This window comes from Carcharodon carcharias, chromosome 13, assembly GCF_017639515.1.
Source record: "Carcharodon carcharias isolate sCarCar2 chromosome 13, sCarCar2.pri, whole genome shotgun sequence".
Classification (NCBI taxonomy): Eukaryota; Metazoa; Chordata; class Chondrichthyes; order Lamniformes; family Lamnidae; genus Carcharodon; species Carcharodon carcharias.
Genome location: NC_054479.1, coordinates 51,937,434 through 51,958,059, shown reverse-complemented (window position 1 = coordinate 51,958,059; position 20,626 = coordinate 51,937,434). Strand labels below are relative to the sequence as shown.

The window sequence follows — 20,626 nt, the reverse complement described above, 5'->3', positions numbered from 1 at the left end:
CCCCATTTCTGCTCCTACCCCCTCCAACTTAATTGGGGTAGGTTTTGCCTCAACCAAAAGACAGATGCGGGGCCTCTCCTGCAATTAAGAGGGCCTGGCCACCATGTTTCCATCGCAACAGGCTGCATTTAATCCAGCCCTCTGAGTCAGAAGGTTGGGGATTCAAATCCCACTCCAGGGACTTGAGCATAAAATATAGGTCAACAATCCAAAGCAGTATTGAGGGTGGGTTGCACTATCAGAGGAGCCAACTTTTGGATGTGATATTAAACTGAGACCCAGTCTACCTTCTCAGGTGGATGTACAATATCCCTTGACGCTGTTTGAAGAAGAGCGAGGAAGTGGTCCCCACTGTCCTGGCCAATGTTCAGCAATAAATACTGTTTATTTTGCACTAAATTTCACTGCTTGCTTTAAATTCAGTAGGTCTTATGTCCTGCCCCAAATTCAACTCATTGGCTAACACAGTAGTATCAAGAGACACACCAAATATTGATCCCTCAATCAGCGCGTAAGAAACAGATTATCTGGTTATCACATTGTTGTTTGTGGAACCTTGCTGTGTGCAAGCTGGCTGCCTCATTTCCTGCACTTGTAGGAAATGTGACTACACTTAAATAAGAAGTACTTCACTGGCTGTAAAGCACTTTGGGGCATCGTGAGGTCATGAAAGGTGTTACATATTGCAAGTCTTTCATTTTTTTGTGATGGTCCCTGGATGAGGCAGACAAAAACAAACAGCTAAGTGTTCCCAATACTGATCATTATTCAATGACTCCTGCTGGAATGCATGCATTCCTGTGATGCTCACTACAATTAAATTGTTTGCTGATACAGTGTTTAGTGAGGAATGGTATTTAGGCAAGGTACCAAAGGGCAACTAGTGCCTGTGGAAGCATACTTTTCAATATTGTATTCTATTACAAAGGGGAACAAGGCTCACATTTGCCTCCAGATACCTTCAACTGGCCCTTCTACAGGACTAGGAGTAGAAAGAGAACTATTCCCAGCCCATCTTTCTAAAGACACTAAGATCCTCTCACTCTCCTTTGTCCCAGTAGTATTCTTGGGCAATAGCTGACCTTGAACAGCAAGAGAGGAGAAGAAATAAAACAGCTAATAGAAAGCATACAGAGAAAAACCTGGAGAAAAAGAAAAGCAGTTTAAAACAAACTGGAATTTCTGAACCTTGCCTGGATACAATAGAGTCACAGGGCTGTAATACCACACAGGGCTACAAAGATATCAGAGACAAGGGCAGAAAAGGCGAGAATTATTTAATTAGATTATCTGGTCAGTGACTTTGCAGTTCTACCTTTGAACTATGTAGTTTTGCTCCTGGAATTGTAATCTGAATTACTAATATTTGCAACTGTCTTGATCTTCTGAAGTGATATAGTAATCCATACAAGTTAAAATACTCAGACTTGCCTCCAAATGACTTCTGCAACACAGGAATAGGAATATTATCACTCCTATCTAAGGACAGTAAGGTCTACTCCCTCCCCCTTGTCTAAGTAGTATTCCAAGCAAAGCTGAGCCCCACTCTACCTTAAAACTCCAAGTGTTTGGGGAAATCTGGACTTCTGAATTTCCCCATCCCAGTAAATATCGAGGACTATGCATCAGCATAGTCGCATTTGTAAATCTACAAAGCATTCACAAGCAAATAGCTCTAATCTCATTTTCATTCAATGGCATACCCAATCTAATCTTGAATGTTGACATAGTTTCTGCCTCAATCACTGAGTGAATTCCACAACTCTGTATAAAGAGGCTTCTAGCCTCCGCTCCAAATCTCTTACATTTAATCATTTACCTACTGGCCCTCATTTTTAACCCCTCAACGTCTCTGAATTTGTACGTTCACAAGACACTATTTGAGATTCCCAAATTTATTTCACTCTGAAACCTTGGAACCAGCAGTGAGAGCCCTTCATTCTATTTGCTTCAACTGGGTTTAAATGGAGAGAGTCAGGATAAAACTCAGGCCATCATTGCCACTGGGTTTGTCAACATATTGGCACCAAAACGCCAGAAAAACATAATGCCCAACTTCTAACAAAAAAGTTCTGCAAACACTCAGCAAATAACACAAGCCACTGTGGAGAGAACAATAAGGTTAAGGTTTTAAGTTTGTACTCTTTGTCCAAACTGAAAAGGTTAATGATAAACAGCATTTGAAAAGGAATGGAACAAGGGTAAGGAGGACAGAAAATACCCTGATGTACAGGGCACAAGTTTAAATTTGTGGATGCTACAAAACTTGGAAGCATTGTGAACTTTGAGGAGCATAGTGTGGAACTTCAAAAGGACACAGACAAGTTGGTGGAATGAGCGGACAGGTGGCAGATAAAGTTCAATGTGCGAAAACGTGAAGTGACTCATTTTGGTAGGAAGAACATGGAGAGAGAATATAAAATAAAGGATACAAAGAAGGTGCAGAAGCAGGGGATCTGGGTGTATATGTGCATAAGTCTTTGAAGGTGACAGGACAAGTTGCGAGAGCAGTTAATAAAGCATATGGTATCCTAGGCTTTATTAACAGGGGCATGGAGTACAAGAGCAAGGAGATTATATTGAACTTGTATAGGACACTGGTTTGGCTTCAGCTGGAGTATTGCATTAAGTTCTGGGTGCCGCACTTGAGGAAATATGTGAAAGCATTGGAGAGTCTGTAAAAAAAATGTTCACAAGAATGATTCCAGGAATGAGGAACTTCAGTTATGAAGATAGATTGGAGAAGTTAGGATGTTTTCCCTGGAGAAAACAAAGCTGAGAGGAGATTTGATAGAGGTATTCAAAATCATGAAGGCCCTGAGCAGAGCAGAGTAGATAGAGAGAAACTGTTCCCCACCCATGAATGGATCAAGAACGAGAGGGCCCAGATTTTAAGTAATTGGCTAAAGAAGCAAAAGCGATGTGAGAAAAAATGTTTTCACTCAGCGAGTGGTTAAGGTTTGGAATGCACTGCCTGAGTGTGGTGGATACAGGTTCAACTGAAGCATTCAAAAGGGAATTAGACTTATCTGAGAAGGAAGAATGTGTCATGTTACGAGGAGAAGGAAGGAGAATGGTACTAATGAACTGTTCATTCAGAGAGCCAGTGCAGACACAGTGGGCCAAGTGGCTTCCTTCTGCGCTATAATAATTCTGTGATTCTATGACACACATGCACACAAACATGAAAAGCAACAGGAAAGTGCTTAAATGTAAAACAGAAGACAGTTAAATCCAAATGTGATATAAGCATGAGCCAATAGGAAGCATTATGAGAGCTATTAAAAAAATAAGGTACACAAGACGGAGAGAATAAGAGAATAGCTTGCAGAAGATAGGTGAAAGTGAAGCAGGAAGAAGTAGCATGCACCAGTAGCTCAGGAGCCTATATAAGGAAAATAACCAGGCTGACAGCACAATGCAGAGCCCTGTGGAGTTCTGATGGGCCATCTCCACACCAAGGACCAAGCTGTTCCTTGTCACCATCCCCAGAAATGCTGGCAAATTAATCCCTGCAAACTAAAACTGAAGCAGCAGATCCATGGGAACACCACCATGTGCAAGTTCCCCTCCAAGTCACACACCATCTTGACTTGGAATTAAATCACCATTCCTTCATTGTCGCTTGGGCAAAATCCTGCAATGTTGGTGTACATGGACTGCAGCGGTTCAAGAAGGCAGTTCACCACTAACTTTTCAAGGTCAATTAAGCATGGGCAGTAAATGCCTAAGAAAGAAAGATTCTAGGAAAAGGATGTATTATCCAGGGTTAAAAAAGGAAGTTAGGATAGCATCACATTAAAAAACAAACTAATCCTACATTGCCAGTACTGCCTGCTAGGGCAAAAGATGGGAGCTGTAATTAAGGTAACAATGCAGTAACTAGCAGAAAGATCAGCTGCAGTTCCTGCAGCTTTCCTTAAAATTAATTGGAAAAGTGGAGAAGGCCAAAGGCAGAAAGGTCAGATTGGGACTGGGAAGCAACAGGCAGCTCAGGGCCATGCTTGTGGACAGGATGGAGATGTTCAACAAAGTGGTCACCTAACTTGCACTTGGTCTCCCATTTATAGAGGGGACTCATACTGCAAATAGAAATTTACAGGTTCTTGTGCCACAGGTGATTGCTCCACTTTGCCAGTTTTTTTACACTTCCCTTTCACCTGCCTACTCTCCAAACCTATAGCTATTCACACACTCTCAAAATCTCTTACTTGATTGCTCTCATTATACCTCTTACTGCCTCATGTCTATATCAATTCTGTCATTACATATATCTCATTCCAGCCTTGGTCCAAACATGTGCAAAAGAGCTGAACTGCAGAGGTGAGGTGAGAGTAACTAGCCTTGACTGAGCATGGTATCATGTAGCCCTAGCAAAACTAAAGTCAAAAATTGAATCAAGGGGAAACCCTCCACTGGAGTCATATCTAACAAAAAAGAAGATGGTTGTTGGAGGCCAATTGCCTCAGGCCCAGGACATCGCTGCAGGAGTTCCTCGGGGTAGTGTCCTTGGCCAAATCATCTTCAGCCACTTCATCAATGACCTTCCTCCATCATAAATTGAGAAATGTGGATGTTCGCTAATGATTTCACCGTGTTCAGCACCATTCACAACTTCTCAGATACTGAAACAAAAACAGAAAATGCTGGGAAAGCTCAGCAGGTCCGACAGCATCTGTGGAGAGAGAAACAGAGTTAATGTTTCAAGTCCGTATGACCTCTTCTTCAGAGTTACAGAGAATATAGATGCTGTCAGACCTGAGTATTTCTAGCATTCTCTGTTTTTGTTTCAGATTTCCAGCATCTGCAGTATTTTGCTTTTATCCTCAGATATTGAAGCAATCTGTGCCCACATGTAGCAAGGTCTGAACAGCATTCAAGATAAATGTCAAGTAACATTTGCGCCACACAGGCACCAGGCAATGACCATCTCCATCAAAAGAGGGTATAAAAATGACAAAACAGCATTACCATCACTGAATCCCTCATCAACATTCTGGGAACTACCATTTAAGAAGAAACTTAGTTGGAACAGCCATTTAAACACTGTAGCTCCAAAAGCAGTCCAGAGGTTGCGAATTCTATGGCAAGTAATTCAATTACTGACTCCCTAAAGCCTGTCCACCATCTACAAGGCAGGAGTGTGATGGAACACTCTCAACTTGCCTGGATGCATTGTGAGGAACCCATTTTTGGAAAATTTGAAAGACAGTGAATTTTGGACATTCTTCCTCCTGAGTTATGTTTTAAAAATTTGCAATATTAATTTTGACTGTGACTATGCCTTTCTTCAAGAAACCACGGGTCAAGATAGATGTCCAGTGGGGAACACCTGCTGAGGGAAGAGATACTTTGTATATCTAAGCTAACAAAGAACTGCTGTTGCCAGGCTAAAGGCTCTTGCTGATTGGTTAAAAACACCTGGCTGAAGAGAGGTACTCTTTGAACATCTTGGTCTTTAAAACCTGAGTGTGTGTGCAGGTGCCTTGGAAGCAGGCTGCAAGAAAAATACTCTCTCTTTCCCGGTCTCTGCCCCGCATTTGTGTTAAAACTTCCTCAGAAACATCTCTTCAGGATACCTCATCTGTTTTATTTTGAAAGTGTGCAAAGTTGTGATAAGTGAGAGTCATCAAGGAAAGTTTTACCAACAAATCCATCTGAAAGAACTTCCAGATCTACTGTGACCAGAATTCTGCTAGATCAACAGCACTGAGATCTTTTCGAATTTTATCCTTTTAAAAGGTATGTTCCCATACTCTAGCCTCTGCAGGGGACTGTGTTTGTTTTGGCTTGTTTTGTGTTTGTATGTGAGTGTATGGAGGTTTGAATCTGTTCATTTTAAAAAGGGGAAAATCATTACACTTCTAAACTTGTATGTTAACCAGGTTATTAACCTGTTTTTTAAAAAGAAGTTTGTTTTTTAAAAAATCAATTTTTATTGTGTTCACTGAAAGAAGCTGGTTAGATTTTTTTAATGCTGGGAATAGCAATGTCAAAGGTAAACAACTGGCCATCTGGAATACTGTACACAGTTTTGGTCTCCTTATTTGAAAAAGGATATAACTGAATTAGAAGCAGTTCAGAGAAGATTCACTCAACTCCTTTCTGGTATGAAGGGCTTATCTTAAGAAGAAAGGTTGAACAGGTCAGGCCTATACCCACTGGAGTTTAAGAGAATGAGAGGTGATCTTATTGAAATATATAAGATCCTGAGGTAGGGTAGATACTGGCTAGATACCAGGCGGATGCTTCCTCTTGTGGGAGAGACTAGAACTAGGAGACACGGTTTAAAAATAAGAGGTCTCCTTTTTAAGATGGAAATGAGGATTTTTTTTATTTCTCAAGGGATCATTAGTCTGTGGAATTCTCTTCCCCAGAGAGCAATGGAGGCTGGGTCATTGAATTTATTCAAATGCTTTAGATAGATTTTGATAGACATAGGGGTCAAGGGTTATGGGGGGGCAGACAGGAAAGTGGAGTTGAGATCATAATCAAGTCAGCCATGATCTTATCGAATGGCGAAGCGGGCTCAAGGGGCCGAATAGCCTACTCCTGCTCCTAAGTATTATGTACCTAGGTCCTATGTTCCCCGGAACAAAATAAAACAAAAACATATCCTGTTTTTTACATACTTTTACAATTTTTATTTCCCTCTCCTTTCTCCTCGTTCTGTTTTGCTGCTCATCTGTAATATCTTCCAGTTCTGACTGAGGGAGCAAGCGTTAAATTTTAACTTCTTTATTGCTGGCCTGCTGGTTGTGTGTTTCTGTGTATTTTTTTTTGTTTCGGATTTCTAGACCCTACACTATTTTGCTTTTTTTCTGTATTTAAGCTTCATTGTTGTGCCAATACTCTTCCTGTGTGATGATCTGAATTCATTAACTGACATATTAACACCAACAATGAAAGACCTACAACCACCAGTGCTCCATACTGGTGTTGTAGAACTCAAAGCACTGGGCCCAGACACAGTTCATGTTTAGAATAATAAAATCTCAGCAGTTAAATGAAAGTTCTGCAGCTCCCCAATTCTTATTTCTTTTTATCTATTGGCATTTTAGACAAATCTATCTCCCCCATTATAAGATCAACTCAAGGTAGTTTAAAATAAGAACAAAAAAAAAGCCAAAAATGCATAATGAGGCTTGGTTGAAAGCCCAGGCATCTATTAGAGTGTTGAAGCTGCAGGGCATTGGGGAAAACATTGCTCAATTGACAGCTCTGGCTCTCTGATCTATTCTGTCAATTGCACAATGTTTATTTACATAAGGTAAAGAGATTTCACAAGCTTGCAGTATCTGCTTTTGATACTTTAAAGGGATTGGATGATTGACACTTTTATTGGGCTGGAGTTAAAGGTGTTTTTTTAAGAAAGTGGAAAGTAATGAATGATTTTTTTTCAAGCTCTTTTCACACGTCCTATTGACACTATAGGGTTCATTGATTCTATGCTGAGTGTATAGAGGGTGAATGGGATTGGAAGCATCATAGTTTGGCATGAAGGGTATGAGAGGCTGTGGGGGATGGGTGAGGGACATTGCTTGGTAAGAATGGTATGAGGAGCCATGGGGGGGTGGATGGAGGGTCACAGCTTGGAATGGAGGGTGTGAAGGGCCAAGGAGGTAAGTGGGGGGGGATAGTTTGGCATGGGGGTATAAAGGGCCATGGGGGTAGGTGGGGGCAATGGTTGGCATGGGGGGCATGGAACTTTTATACTTGTCTTTCCGTAGGTTCCCTCATCTAAACTATGGTTCAACACTCCTTTGAGGTGCCGTGAACCATGAGTCCTGTAACAGTTGGCCCAACTCCATGAAAATTGTGGATGACTAGGAAATGCCTATCCCCGCTATGGAGCTGGCCAGGTCTGGAGTGAAGGATGCAGGTTTGTGACCCGCAGCAGCTCACGCCCTTAACCCGCATTGGTGAAAATTGGAAGCACCAGGAACAGGGCTAGGAATCTGAAGTTGGGTCCCGGTAGCCATTTTCACACCTCCATGGGTCTTCCCAACTCCATGACAATCCAGTCCAACATTTTATGTCAATGACTTTTCATCAGAACTGAAGAAAGAGAAGTGTAAGAGATTTTAAGCCAGTGGAAGAGAGCAGGAAAAACAAAGGAGAAGGTCTGTGATATGGTGGAGGCCAGGGAAGATTAAATAACAAAGGAAGTTCATTTCCCTTGGCATGACAACTAATTCTTTTGCCCTCAGAAGTCTTAAAAAATCACAACTCTATCAAAGCTTTGAATATAACCCCATGTGGGGTTAATCATCTAAAATCTTCTTTCACATTCTTGGACAAAACAAAAGAAAAGCTTTGTCATCCATCAGGCAACACCTCTCATTCTGAGCTTTCTTCTCCATACCCTGGTATCACTTTCGCCCTGTGCTGCGCTCCCATCTATGAAATGGATGGTTAACAATCCACTCACAGGACATAAAGATAATTTTTTCTTGGCAGTGAACAGTCTGATTGTTGGGGTTTAACCCTAACATTCCCCCTGTAGCTCATACCTTCCAAATCTTATGGCCATGGGTCCAGTAATAAGGGCTCCAACTAATCCTCCGATAGAAAAAGCGGCCACAATGAAGCTCCAGAGTAGTGTGATGACCCAGCCCTCTAGCTGCATGCCATAGCGCTCAGTCCAAGTCTCATTGATAAAGTTTTGGATGAACTGTCATGGTGAGATAAAGAAAAATACAGATTTAGTTTTAATTTTGCCTTTACGACTTGGATACAACTGACCTTTACATGTTAACCATTGGTCTGGACTCACAGTTGTTGGTGCATTGATGATTGTCAGGTTAAACCCGTATTGGAAGGTGCCACCAATGGAGGCAGCGAAGATAGTCAGGAGGAGACATCTGATCTGGAGCTACAAGTACACAAATGAATTAGAAATGATTACCTTCCAGCAAGGCTACTTCAGTTATACAAACAAGGAGTTTCACAAATGCTATTGTCATTACCACACAACATATATTATATAGAATTATATCTCCTCCTCCATGTTTAAACTCTATGGTCCCACACCAAGTTTGCAAATGATCAACACAAAATGCTGGAAATACTCAAACCTGCTGCATATTTCCAGCATTGTCTGTTTTTATTTCAGATTTCCAGCAGTTGCAGTATTTTGCTTTTGCAAATGATCAAAATTGTCAGTACATCTTTCCAGCAACAGGCGATCGTCTGTCATCTCCAAACGGAATTTCAAAAACCAATTTATTTTTAAATCAAAATTATCTGCAAGAGCAACTATGCTTGCTTTTTAAATAATTAATATTATCCCTTCTTCTAAATAGAACCAAGGGGGCGAGACCGTTAAAAATCTACATTAGGTATTTGGCTCCTTGTGTCTATATAACTCTTACTACATTCAGATGGAATGTCAGACAAGAGATAGAGCTTCAGTTTACGTAGGGCCTTTCATGTCCACAGGACTTCACAAAACACTTTGCAACCGATAGATTACTTTTGAAATGTTGTCATTGTTGTTATGTAGGCAAAGACAACAGTCAATTTATGCACAGCAAAGTCCCAAAACCAGAAAATGACCAGATAAACTGTTTTCAGTGGTGATGGCTAGGCACCAGGACAATTCTGTGTTCTTCATTGGCCAGCACCCTGGGATCTTTTACGTTATAAACATCCAAACAGGTGGATGAAGCCATGTCTCATCCAAAGACACTGCAGCATTCTGATTACTGCACACGCTCAGATTAACAGTGGGACTTGAACCCAAAGCCTCCTCAGAGGCAAAGTAAATTACAGGGACCAAAATAGCTAATTTACAGAAGCGCTTCCAGATCCCGCTGTGCACTGGATAAGATACAACACAGCGTAAGTATTTCCATTTCCTTACAGTCTTTCTAAGAGAGTGACTATTAAAAACTTTTTTCTCTTTCATGTCCATGGGACAATTCTAGTCGGGAGAGAAAAGGATTTCAGCCTTTCAGTCTGGTATTGATTCCAGCCAATAGTAAAATAACAGTGAGTGAGCAAGCAAACTCATGCACATACACACACATTGAGAAGTTTCAGGTATAGTATATTCTTTGCAATTGACAGTATATCACATATGTGCAACTGTACGCTACTTGCCAACATTAGTTCAGTGGTAACGCACTGAGGCAAGAGGGTTGTGGACTCAAGTCCCACTCCAGAGACCCCCCCACATATCATCCAAGTTGATACATCAGGTACCACACTGAGGAAATGGTGTACTATCGGAGGTACCATTCTTCAGATGGGATGTTAAACTGAGGTCCAGTCTTTTCTCGCAGATGCATGATTTCGAAGAGCAGGGGTATTCTCCCAGTGCCCTGTCCAACATTTATCCCTCAACCAACATCACCAAAATAGACTGTCTGGTCATTATCACATTGTTGTCTACAGGAGAGGATTGGCTGCTGCATTTTCTACACCTACAGCTGAAAAGTTCTCCGTTATATGTAAAGTGTTTTGGAAGGCCCAGAGGTTGTGAAAGGTGCAATTTTTTAAAAAAGATATTTTTTCATGAGTTGTGGGTATTGCTGGCAAGGTCAGTAATTGTTGGTCATCCCTAACTGCCACAACCAAATAGCTTGCTAAGCTCTTTCAGTTATGATTCAACCACATTACTCTGGGTCTAGAGTCATATGTGGGCTAGATCAGGTAAGGACAGCAGGTTTCCTTCCCTAAAGGACATTAGTAAATTAGATAAGTTTTTACAACAATCAATGATAGTTTCATGGTCACCATTACTGAGGCTAGTTTTCCAATTCCAGATTTATTAATTGTACTCATTAATGAATTGTATTCAAATCCCACCAGGTGGGAATTGAACCTGTGTCCCTAGGCCATGAGCCTGGACCTCTGGATTACAAGTCCAGTAACATTACCATTATGCCACCATCTCATAAATGCAGGTCCTTTCCTCCCACGTCAGTAATCCTTATGTCTCCTCTAAGTGAGATTGACAAGTTAGTGCCATTTAGGGGTAATTCTGTGCCCTCTAGACTCAACGGTGCCTACAGTCACTGAAAACTGAGATACCCAAACTCATCTTTTTTTCAAACTTGTTCAGCCAAATTACTTCATCCTTACTGCCAAAAAACAATGTAGGAATTAACCCCATTAGTTTACACTGTATCTGAACTTTTGGTAGCAGAGGGAAAGGCTTAGCTCTTAGTACAACTTAGCTCTTCTTTTCATTTCCTATTTTTTCCTGGTACTACCAGTCAGACATAAGTAAATATGAAGTGTTGTGCCGCTGGCAATGCTGGACATACAGACATCAAGTAATTGATAATCCAAGGTGGTAAACCTGCAATTATTCAATAAGAGCTGGCTGCTGCCAGGGCATAAGCAGTAACACAGGATCTTACAAAATTTACCCTACATAATGAGAAGAACAATTCAATCTGCTTGGGCCCACTCCCTTGTTTGGGTCAAGGGTCAGGACCTACTTAGGCTATTCTCATTCTCTTCCTTCCTGAAAAACTTCGAAACTTGATTATGACTATGGTCAATGCCAAACTATAATAGCATGGGCATGATATAAGTAGCCAAAATCAATATTTATCCACCATTCTAAACATGCTCCAAGCTCATAACTCTCAGTTTGGTGGCCCCGACTGTAAACTAATCAAATGCTGATATATCCAGGTTCTCTGGTACTCAAACAATGTGATTAAGAGGCAAACATTCTGTTGTGTACAGAGCAAATGCCTTAGAAAACATTTTTACATTACACTTCATATTGTGATAAGAGTTATGAATGAGTAATAAATCAAGTCAATGGACATATTGATAAATGTGTTGCCTTCACAGACTGGCAGTAACAAAACATTAACAGTTCTCATCCTGCTCAAGTGGATCAGTATCTGGATTGGAACTGCACAGGACCTGAATGAGAAAGGAAGGGAGGGGGTAAACACACTGGGTGCAAACCTTCATTGGAGCTCTCATGAGGAATTACATCCAGAGGATTAACCATTCAGATGCTCATCAAGCATATTTCCAGTATGTGCTTTGGTATTTTTGTTCTTTGACTAGAAACGGTTTACCTTAATCAACTTTTTATAGTATAACTTTGTTGTGGTTTTTCTCCTTTCCTTTCATCCTACCATTTTGTGTCAGCACTCAACACTACCTTGAAAACTACAGGTTATTTCAACCATTGATACCTACACAATACCCTGAAGTTGCCTCTTCCAGGACTAACAACTTCCTATGTAGAAAACTTTAAAGTCTTCATGAAGCCAATTTTAACAACTCATCCCAATAAAAAATATATTGTGTTTTCATTCTTCGAACTGGAGAGAAAGAAATTTGAGACTCTCACAAACTAAGTATCTGAGCTATGTGCTTTGCATTATCCAATTACGTTGTCTTCAGCAAATCACATGGTTACTGCGGTGGTCAGTGACATTAAACAATCAACATACTGAGCATTGTTTTAAATGTAATTGAACTAAACATTCCAGGATGCTATGCCAAAAATTACAACTCATTTAGTGCTTGATGATTTATTCAACGGTTCAAGCCCAGCTGACTTATAAATTGCTTCTCACTGTCGACTTCTCTGTTGTAATACCGAACCTTACCCTTTAACAATCCAATGCACATCTACAACTAACCATACAACATAGCAATGTCAGAGTGACTACTTTCAGTTTTCCACTGAAAAGGAATGGTAAGTGCTCACTGAACATCTGTCAGTGGCTCAAGAATTGACAAGATCTGCGTTTCACAGGGAGAGGTTTGCAAATTCACTGCAGAAAACTATGAAATCTGTAATGATTCAATGGACTCGAAATTCAGATCCATAGCACAGTTGGAGGTGAGGTTATGGAAACAAATCACCCTCCTGTGGGTGCCCTCTAAACTTCAAGCAGCCAGTGTTCCTTCTAAGCTACACAGCAAATTGAAAATCCCCGTGCATTGGCCCTTTGAATTCCAGTATGTGTGTGGCTGTGCAAATGTTTTACAGGGGCCACGTACTTAAACAAATCACCTGCCACTCCGAAGAAAATTACAGAGAACATTGTCACCAGCCACTTGCAGCTGAGAACAGCACTTGAGTGAATTTCCCCTGCAAATACCGGAAGCAACTGAACTGGTGACATCTTGACATCGCATAGCCTTGCATGTGACAACCAGTTTCCAAATTTGGACCACAGAAGTCCATTCAACAAATTTGCACATCACTCATTAAAGGATTAAACATGAAGCTGCAATATGTTGGGACAGGCAGTCAGCAGCACCTAGAGGAGAGAACAAGAGGAAGACCCTGGGACAGGCAGTCAGCAGCACCTGGAGGAGAGTGCGAGAGGAATATCTTGGGGCAGGCAGTCAGCAGCACCTAGAGGAGAGTGTGAGAAGAAAAACCTGGGGCAGGCAGTCAGCAGCACCTAGAGGAGAGCTCAAGAGGAAGACCCTGGGATAGGCAGTCAGCAGCACCTAGAGGAGAGTGCGAGAGGAAAACACTGGGATAGGCAGTCAGCAGCAGCTAGAGGAGCAAAAGGAAGACCCAGGGACAGGCAGTCAGCAGCACCTAGAGGAGAGTGCAAGAGGAAGACCCTGGGACAGGCAGTCAGCAGCACCTATAGGAGAGTGCGAGAGGAGGACCCTGGGACAGGCAGTCAGCAGCACCTAGAGGAGAGAGTGAGAGGAGGACCCTGGGACAGGCAGTCAGCAGCACCTAGAGGAGAGAGTGAGAGGAGGACCCTGGGACAGGCAGTCAGCAGCACCTAGAGGAGGGTGTGAGAGGAGGACCTGTTTCTACCTATCAGAGCTGAAATGTGGTCAAAGGAAAACAGGTAGGTGATTGGTAGGTATCTCTTCCTTGTGTCTTTTGATTGGCCAAGTGGTTTAAATCAGGATATGTTATTACAGCTGCACAGTACAGTTAAGAAATTTACTTTTAAAATATTTAACATCCAAATTAATTAAATAGAATAGAGATTGCTGGGCAGACAATGTGTTGCAGCTATAGTATGTGGGAGCTGGTGGACATCAGCGTGATCCACAGTGACCACATCTGCAGCAAGTGTTGGCTGCTCGAGGAACTTCAGCTCAGAGCTGATGAGCTGGAGTCCAAGCTGTGGACACTGCGACACATCAGAGAAGGGGAGAGTTACCTGACATTGTGCTTCAGGAGACAGTCACACCCCTTAGATTAATTACATCAAATTTGTGGTCAGGGACAGGAGGGTGTGATTGTGAGTGAGGCAGGTATGGGGATCCAGAATTTAGCTTTGGAGGAGCCTCAGCCAGTGCCCTTGTCCAATAGGTAAGAGGTTCTTGCTCCTGGTGTGGATGAGGGCATAGGCTGTAGGGAGGATGAGCGAACTGACCACAACACCATGGGTACAGAACGCCATTCAAGTGGAGGGAGAAAAGAGAAATGTAGCAGTAATAGGTGATAGCATAGTTGGGGGAATAGATACTGTTCTCTGCAGCAAAGACAGAGTCCCGAAGGCTGTGTTGCCTACCTTGTGCCAAGGTTAAGGACATCTCTACTGGGCTGGAGAGGAACTTGGAGTGGGAGGGGAAGGATCCAGCTGTCATGGTCCACATAGATACCAATGACATAGGTGGGACTAGGGAAGAGGTTCTGCTGAGGGACTAGAAACAGCTTGGGGCTAAATTAAAAAGCAGAACCACAAAGGTGATAATCTCTGGATTATTACCTGAGCCATGTGCAAATCAGCATGGGGTAAGAAAGATTAGAGAGGTAAATGTGTGACTCAAAGATTGGTGTGGGAGAAATGGGTTCCGATTCATGGGGCACTGGCACCAGTGCTGGGGAAGGAGGGAGCTGTTCCATTGGGAGGAGCTTCATTTGAACCATGCTGGACCAGTGTCTTGGCAAATTGTATAACTAGGGTTGTAGGTAGGACTTTAAATTAATTGGTGGGATAGCGGGTTCAATTGAAGGGAAGTTTAAAAAAATCAGAAAGAAACAAGAGAGCAGAGGTGCAGGGTAATGAAGAGGTGAACGATAATCAAAGTGTGACAGGAAGGGGCAGAAAATATAAGCAGCAGAATGCAGCAGAAATCCAAACCAGAATGAGCAATAATGGTAAAAAGTCAAAGCTTAAGGCACTTTATCTGAATGCATACAGCATTTGCAACAAGATAGATGAGTTGATGGCACAAATAGAAAAAAAATGAATATGGCTTGATGGCTATTACAGATATGTAGTTGCAGGGTGACCAAGACTGGGAGTTCAATATTCAAGGGTACTCGACATTCCAGAAAAATAGGCAAAAAGGAAAAGGAGCTTTGTTAATAAAGGAAGGTATCAGTGCAGTGGTGAGTGGTGATGTAGGTGCAATAGATCGTGATGTGGGATCAATTTGGGTGGAAATAAGGAATAGCAAGGGGAAGAAGTCACGGGTGGGAGTCACCCCTGAAGAGTTGTCTCACTATATGACAAAGTTTTATTGGGAAATAACGAAGGGGTGTAAGAAAGGTGCTACAATTGTCATGGGTAATTTTAATCTGCATATTGACTGGACAAATCAGATTGGCAGGGGTAACATGGAAGACAAATTTGTAGAGTGCATCAGGGATTGTTTCTTAGAGCAATATGTTGCAGAACCTACCCGGGAACAGGCTATTTCAGATTTAGTAATATGTAATGAGGTAGGATTAATAAGAGATATCATAGTTAAGGATCCTCTAGGGGGTAGCAATCACAACATGGTAGAATTTCAAATTCAGTTTGAGGGCGAGCAACTCGGGTCTCAAACCAGTGTCCTCAACTTAAATAAGGGCAATTACAGAGGTATAAAGAAAGAGTTGTCCAAAGTGGGCTGGGGAAATAGACTAAGGGGAAGGTCAATGGATGAGCAGTGGCAGACATTTAAGCAGATATTTCATAATGCTCAGCAAAAATTTATCCCGGTCAAAAAGGACTCAATGAGAAAGATGAACCACCCATGGTTAACAAAGGCAGTCAAGGAGAGTATCTGATCAAAAACTAAGGCATACAAAGCAGCAAAAACTAGTGGTAGGCCAGAGGATCGGGAATTTTTAGGAATGAGCAGTGCATGACTAAAAAACATGATTAAAGAAGGAGAAAATTGATTATGAAAGTTAATTGGCAAGAAATATAAAAACAAATAGCAAGAGTTTCTGCAGGTATATTAAAAGAAAGAGTGGCTAAAGTGAGCGTGGGACCCTTGGAGGATGCAACTGGAGAATTGATAACGGGGAACAGGGAAATAGCAGATAATTTAAACCAATATTTTGCATCAGTCTTTATGGTGGAGGGCACTATAACCATCCCAAAGATATCAGATAAGCTAGGAGCTAATGGGAGGAAAGATCTCTTAACAGTCTCTATCACGAGGGGCAAAGTATTTGATAAGCTAATGGGACTAAATGCAGACAAGTCGCCAGGACCCGATGGCCTGCATCCAAGGGTTTTAAAGGAAATGGCTGCAGAAAAAGTGGGGGCATTGGTCGAAATACTCCAGAACTCATTGGATTCAGGGAGGGTCCCAGCGGACTGGAAAACCACTGATGTGACGTCCCTGTTCAAGAAGGGGGAGACAAAAAAGCAGGAAACTATAGGTCAGTCAGCCTAACTTCTGTCGTTGGGAAAATGCTAGAGTCCATTTATTAAGGAAGAAATAGCATATTTATTTATTTATATGACAGGAGCAACAGCACTTAATACCATCACCACCACCAGCAACACAAAACTCTACTAGTGACGGAGTGCAAATAAATAACTTACCAGTTCCATCTATAAACTTTTATAGTGAGAAAGTTAGATGGAGGGTCAGATCCAGAGTCAGGACAGCACCAAGGTTGAAAAGGGTAGAAGAGAAGATGCGGTAAATCAAGTTTCCTTGCTCAAGCACGAGGTGAATTACCCGTTCTGTAAAGACAAAACAACAGATGGTCACTGCAATAATCTGTGTGTCTTTGAAGTAGCAAAAGGAAGTGAATGACATTCTTATTATCCTCTTCATTCAAAACATTATTTCCAAAATACTTTGGCGTTCTTTGTGACGGTTCAGGGAAACTATTGCCCAGTTCTAAAACTCAGGGATAAAAGGCCATTGAATCACTTTTCTTCACATTTGTCTACTAGGCAAAGACAGAACAAGCACTCCAGTAAGAATGGTTTATTGTGCGCACTCGCTTGGCAAAGCATTGATGGCTACCCACAGAGTGACGGAGAGGACTGAATATAAAAATATTTATGTAGAGCAGAAGGTAATTCAAATATACTATGTCTCATACATTTCTGCATATTGATGCTGAATCCTCTACTTCTTTTCAATCAATGCCGAGGTTTTAACATGTTACTAACAAATCATAGATACTAGAATTACTTTCTGCATGCATTCTTTGATTGCTTTGACTAGTTTGGAATGCAACATGGAACATAGGCATCATAATGTTCTCCCCTCGCTTAAGCATGCCATAGAGAACATCTGAAACTCAATAAACCTTTCACTTATTCAACAATGTAGAGGTTACCACCTTAGTACTCTTTAGTTTTGTTCACTGCATTAATGATTGCTTTGCTCCTAGGGGAAGAGTCTCTGAAGGGAAACAACTTCCCACCTGGGCCAGTCTGTTGTTCCTTTAACATATGTCATGAAAATATAATAATTTACATAAAACTATTGTGAGTTATTGTAAAGGTAGGTTAATAGTGGGGTTTGGATTCGTTTCTCTATGTGGGGGATTTGATTGATTGGAGACAGCTGGTCTGGAGCTTTAGAATTATCAAAAGGGAGGCTAAGTTTGAAATGCTAAATACATAAAGTTTTAGAACATTTGTGAGGAACATTTGAACTTTTAGATATGATAGAATAGCTTGAATTTCAAAGAGATGGTAGAATGTTGCACCTAGCTAAAAGAAGCTAAGCCAGTTTGTTGATTTTTCCCAAAGGTTATTGATAATATGAGTACTATGAAAGATTTATATTATGAGAAAAATAAAGTTGTAAAGACATATTGGAACAATGGAGTTTGCATTAAAAGGGAGAAACATGTATAAAGGAGATGAGGTTATATGTAAGGGGAAGGAATCCTAAGATCTAACACAAGTGTGAATAGCCTCCAGCCTCAGTGCACCAAGCTGCTGTCCAGAGGAACCGAAGCTAAGAAAGCTCACTTTGAACATCACTGTACAGGGTATTGTGTGCTTTGCCTGGGTCTGTTGAAATTTGTTTTTATTGCTGCCTTAACAGAGGTGTAACTGGGAGCCAGATTAATTATGGGATTTAAGAGTTGTTATAGTAGTAATTTGTAGGCCCATCTATGTGCTTAGAATCTTTTCTTCTGTTAATAAGTGTTTAATTTGGTTTTGTAAAAAACTTCTAAGTCTCGCTGGACTTATTACTACTGAATTCAAGGCACGCATCTCGAAATAAAATACAAATTGCAAACAGTTGTGGCAGCTGTTTCAAGTTTTCCTCTGGGATTTGAACACCTTGGCATTTACCATCTGCTATGCCATAACACATAAGAATGTAAAAATAGTAGTAGGCCATTCGGCCCATTGAGCTCCACCATTGAATTAGATCCTTTCTAAGCCATTCTCCTTACATCTTATTTCTTTCACACATGGTGAAGATCTTGTTATTTTAACCTCATTTACTGACAAGAGTAGTAACACTTCTGCCATCTTCACTGTCAATTATTTACACAACACTCTACAGCAATAATGTTTAAATAACTTAGCAGCTGCGTTCATATACATTTTTTCTAGTGAGAAAATTAGGTGGAGGGTGAATTTAATTCTTGTCAGATCTTTAGTAATTAATTTTCTTCCTTGTTATAGATTACTTTAAACACAAATGCAAATTCTTCTAACCCCAGTTTAGATTCTTGGAACTTGTCCTAAACTAACAAGGCATCAGACAGATATAGAAGTTGAAAGATAGAGCATAATTATCTGCAAGGTTTGACATTTCCTATACATGACTAAGAAACTTCGATTCCCAGGGAAAGCACTGCTTTTTTAGAAGAGATGATAAAGTCACTCCTTAAGCAGGTTGTGTTAAATTAAGGTATTTTCATGACCAATTCACCCATACGGCCAGTGAGAAAGCCAGACAACTCTTGGAGATTGACAGTCAACTATACAAGGTTAAATAAGGTAGGGCCTAAATGCACACCATTGTTAGAGAAGTACCCACATTGCTTTCTGAAATACCAGCAAGAGTTAAAGTATTTTCTATACTGGATATTGCAAATGGATTCTGGAGCATACCAGTAGCAAAAAGAGATCAGTGCAAATTTGCATTCCCATTTGAGGATCATAGCTTCACTTGGACGGTGATCCCGTAGTGCTTTTATAACACTCCTACTATTTTCCAAAAAAGAATGGGAGAAATTCTGAGAGCCTTTCCGCAGTCAAAGTGTTTGTTGAAGCATGTGGATGATTTATTCTTAGCCATTGAAACAGTTGATGAACATCTTAAATTATTAAACGACTTGCTGTCTTTGTTAATGAAGTCGGGTTTGAAAGTTAACCTAAGAAGATTCAGCTGTTGCTCCTGGGGGGTGTTGATACCGTGGCCTGAGTCCAGTCACAAGGTAGAAGTCAATCAGAGGGTGCCTTTGTCAACATCTAAGTCTGCACTTCATTCATTTTTGGGATTGATGGGTTACCAGCGCAGCTTTATTCTGGGTTTTGCAGAGATTTCCAAACCTCTCTATGGGCTTCTTAAAGGCAAGGAAAATCAAGTATTGTCTTCGTGGATAGCAGAGCACACTGAAGTGGTGGAGAAGTTAAAAGTAGCAGTTATGCAGGCTAACAGTTTAGTGCCAGATCCAGAGCAGCCATTTAATTCAGAAGCAGCTCCCAAAGAGGAGAGTGTAACGGCAGTATTGGGACAGGACTGTGCAGGCCACAAGCATCCAGCAACTTATGCCTCTCACATCCCACAGTGGGCAGAGAAGTCTTATTCGATTTGTGAATGGAATTTGTTAGCTATCTTTTGGGCAGTATGTTACTTTACTTATTTCACAGGCCTACAGAAAATCATCATCCATTCACTTCATACTCCTTTAAATCTATTGATGAAGCCAGGAGATACTTTAGTATCCTCACAGAGACTGGGTAGATGAGCACTAGAATTACTTCAGAGACTTAGATGTGACCCCACATAGTATTATCCTTCTTCCAGTAATGATGGCGTATGAAGGCCAACCTCACAAGAGTCCTTTACCATTGTTGGATTTTTGAGCAGTTTGAGTTCCTATTGAAACTCCTAATGTTTATATTGATGGTTCATCACACATGTCAAGGGAATTCTTCACACAGGATTTGCAGTGGTATTGCCTGAAAGTACTCTCAAGTTCAAGTGTCAGATTAAAACTGCACTTTGGTCTTTTTCAGATGGTGTGAAGTCTTCAATGTCCAAGGCTTTGAAGAAACAAAAACAGACTTAGAGATGTAGATTTGCAATGAGTATTTAAAGGGGGAAGGAATTGTTTCTCTCAGTCTCGAGGTGGGGAGTCTGTTAGAGTTCACCCTGTTGGCACATTTGTGTAATTAATAAGGCTTAAATTATCAAATTGTACTGTACATAAGCTTACTAATGAAAAGCCTTTTGTGTATTATTGGTGTGATTTGTGAGTATTGAAGTATGCAAAAGTCTT

General features: G+C 41.1%; 1 protein-coding gene across 2 annotated transcripts in view; it reads right to left on the bottom strand.

Annotated features, from left to right (window-relative positions):
- The window catches only part of LOC121285799 (solute carrier family 2, facilitated glucose transporter member 11-like), a 74,455-nt gene that overhangs the window by 36,824 nt on the left and 17,005 nt on the right, over positions 1–20,626 (bottom strand). For both annotated transcript variants that reach the window (XM_041202632.1, XM_041202633.1), the window contains exons 2-4: positions 16,737–16,880; positions 8,777–8,875; positions 8,514–8,674 (exon numbers count right to left, since the gene is read on the bottom strand). In XM_041202632.1, the coding sequence (XP_041058566.1) occupies positions 8,514–8,674; positions 8,777–8,875; positions 16,737–16,745 (269 nt within the window). In that variant the 5' untranslated portion in view covers positions 16,746–16,880. The remainder of the gene's footprint in view (positions 1–8,513; positions 8,675–8,776; positions 8,876–16,736; positions 16,881–20,626) is intronic.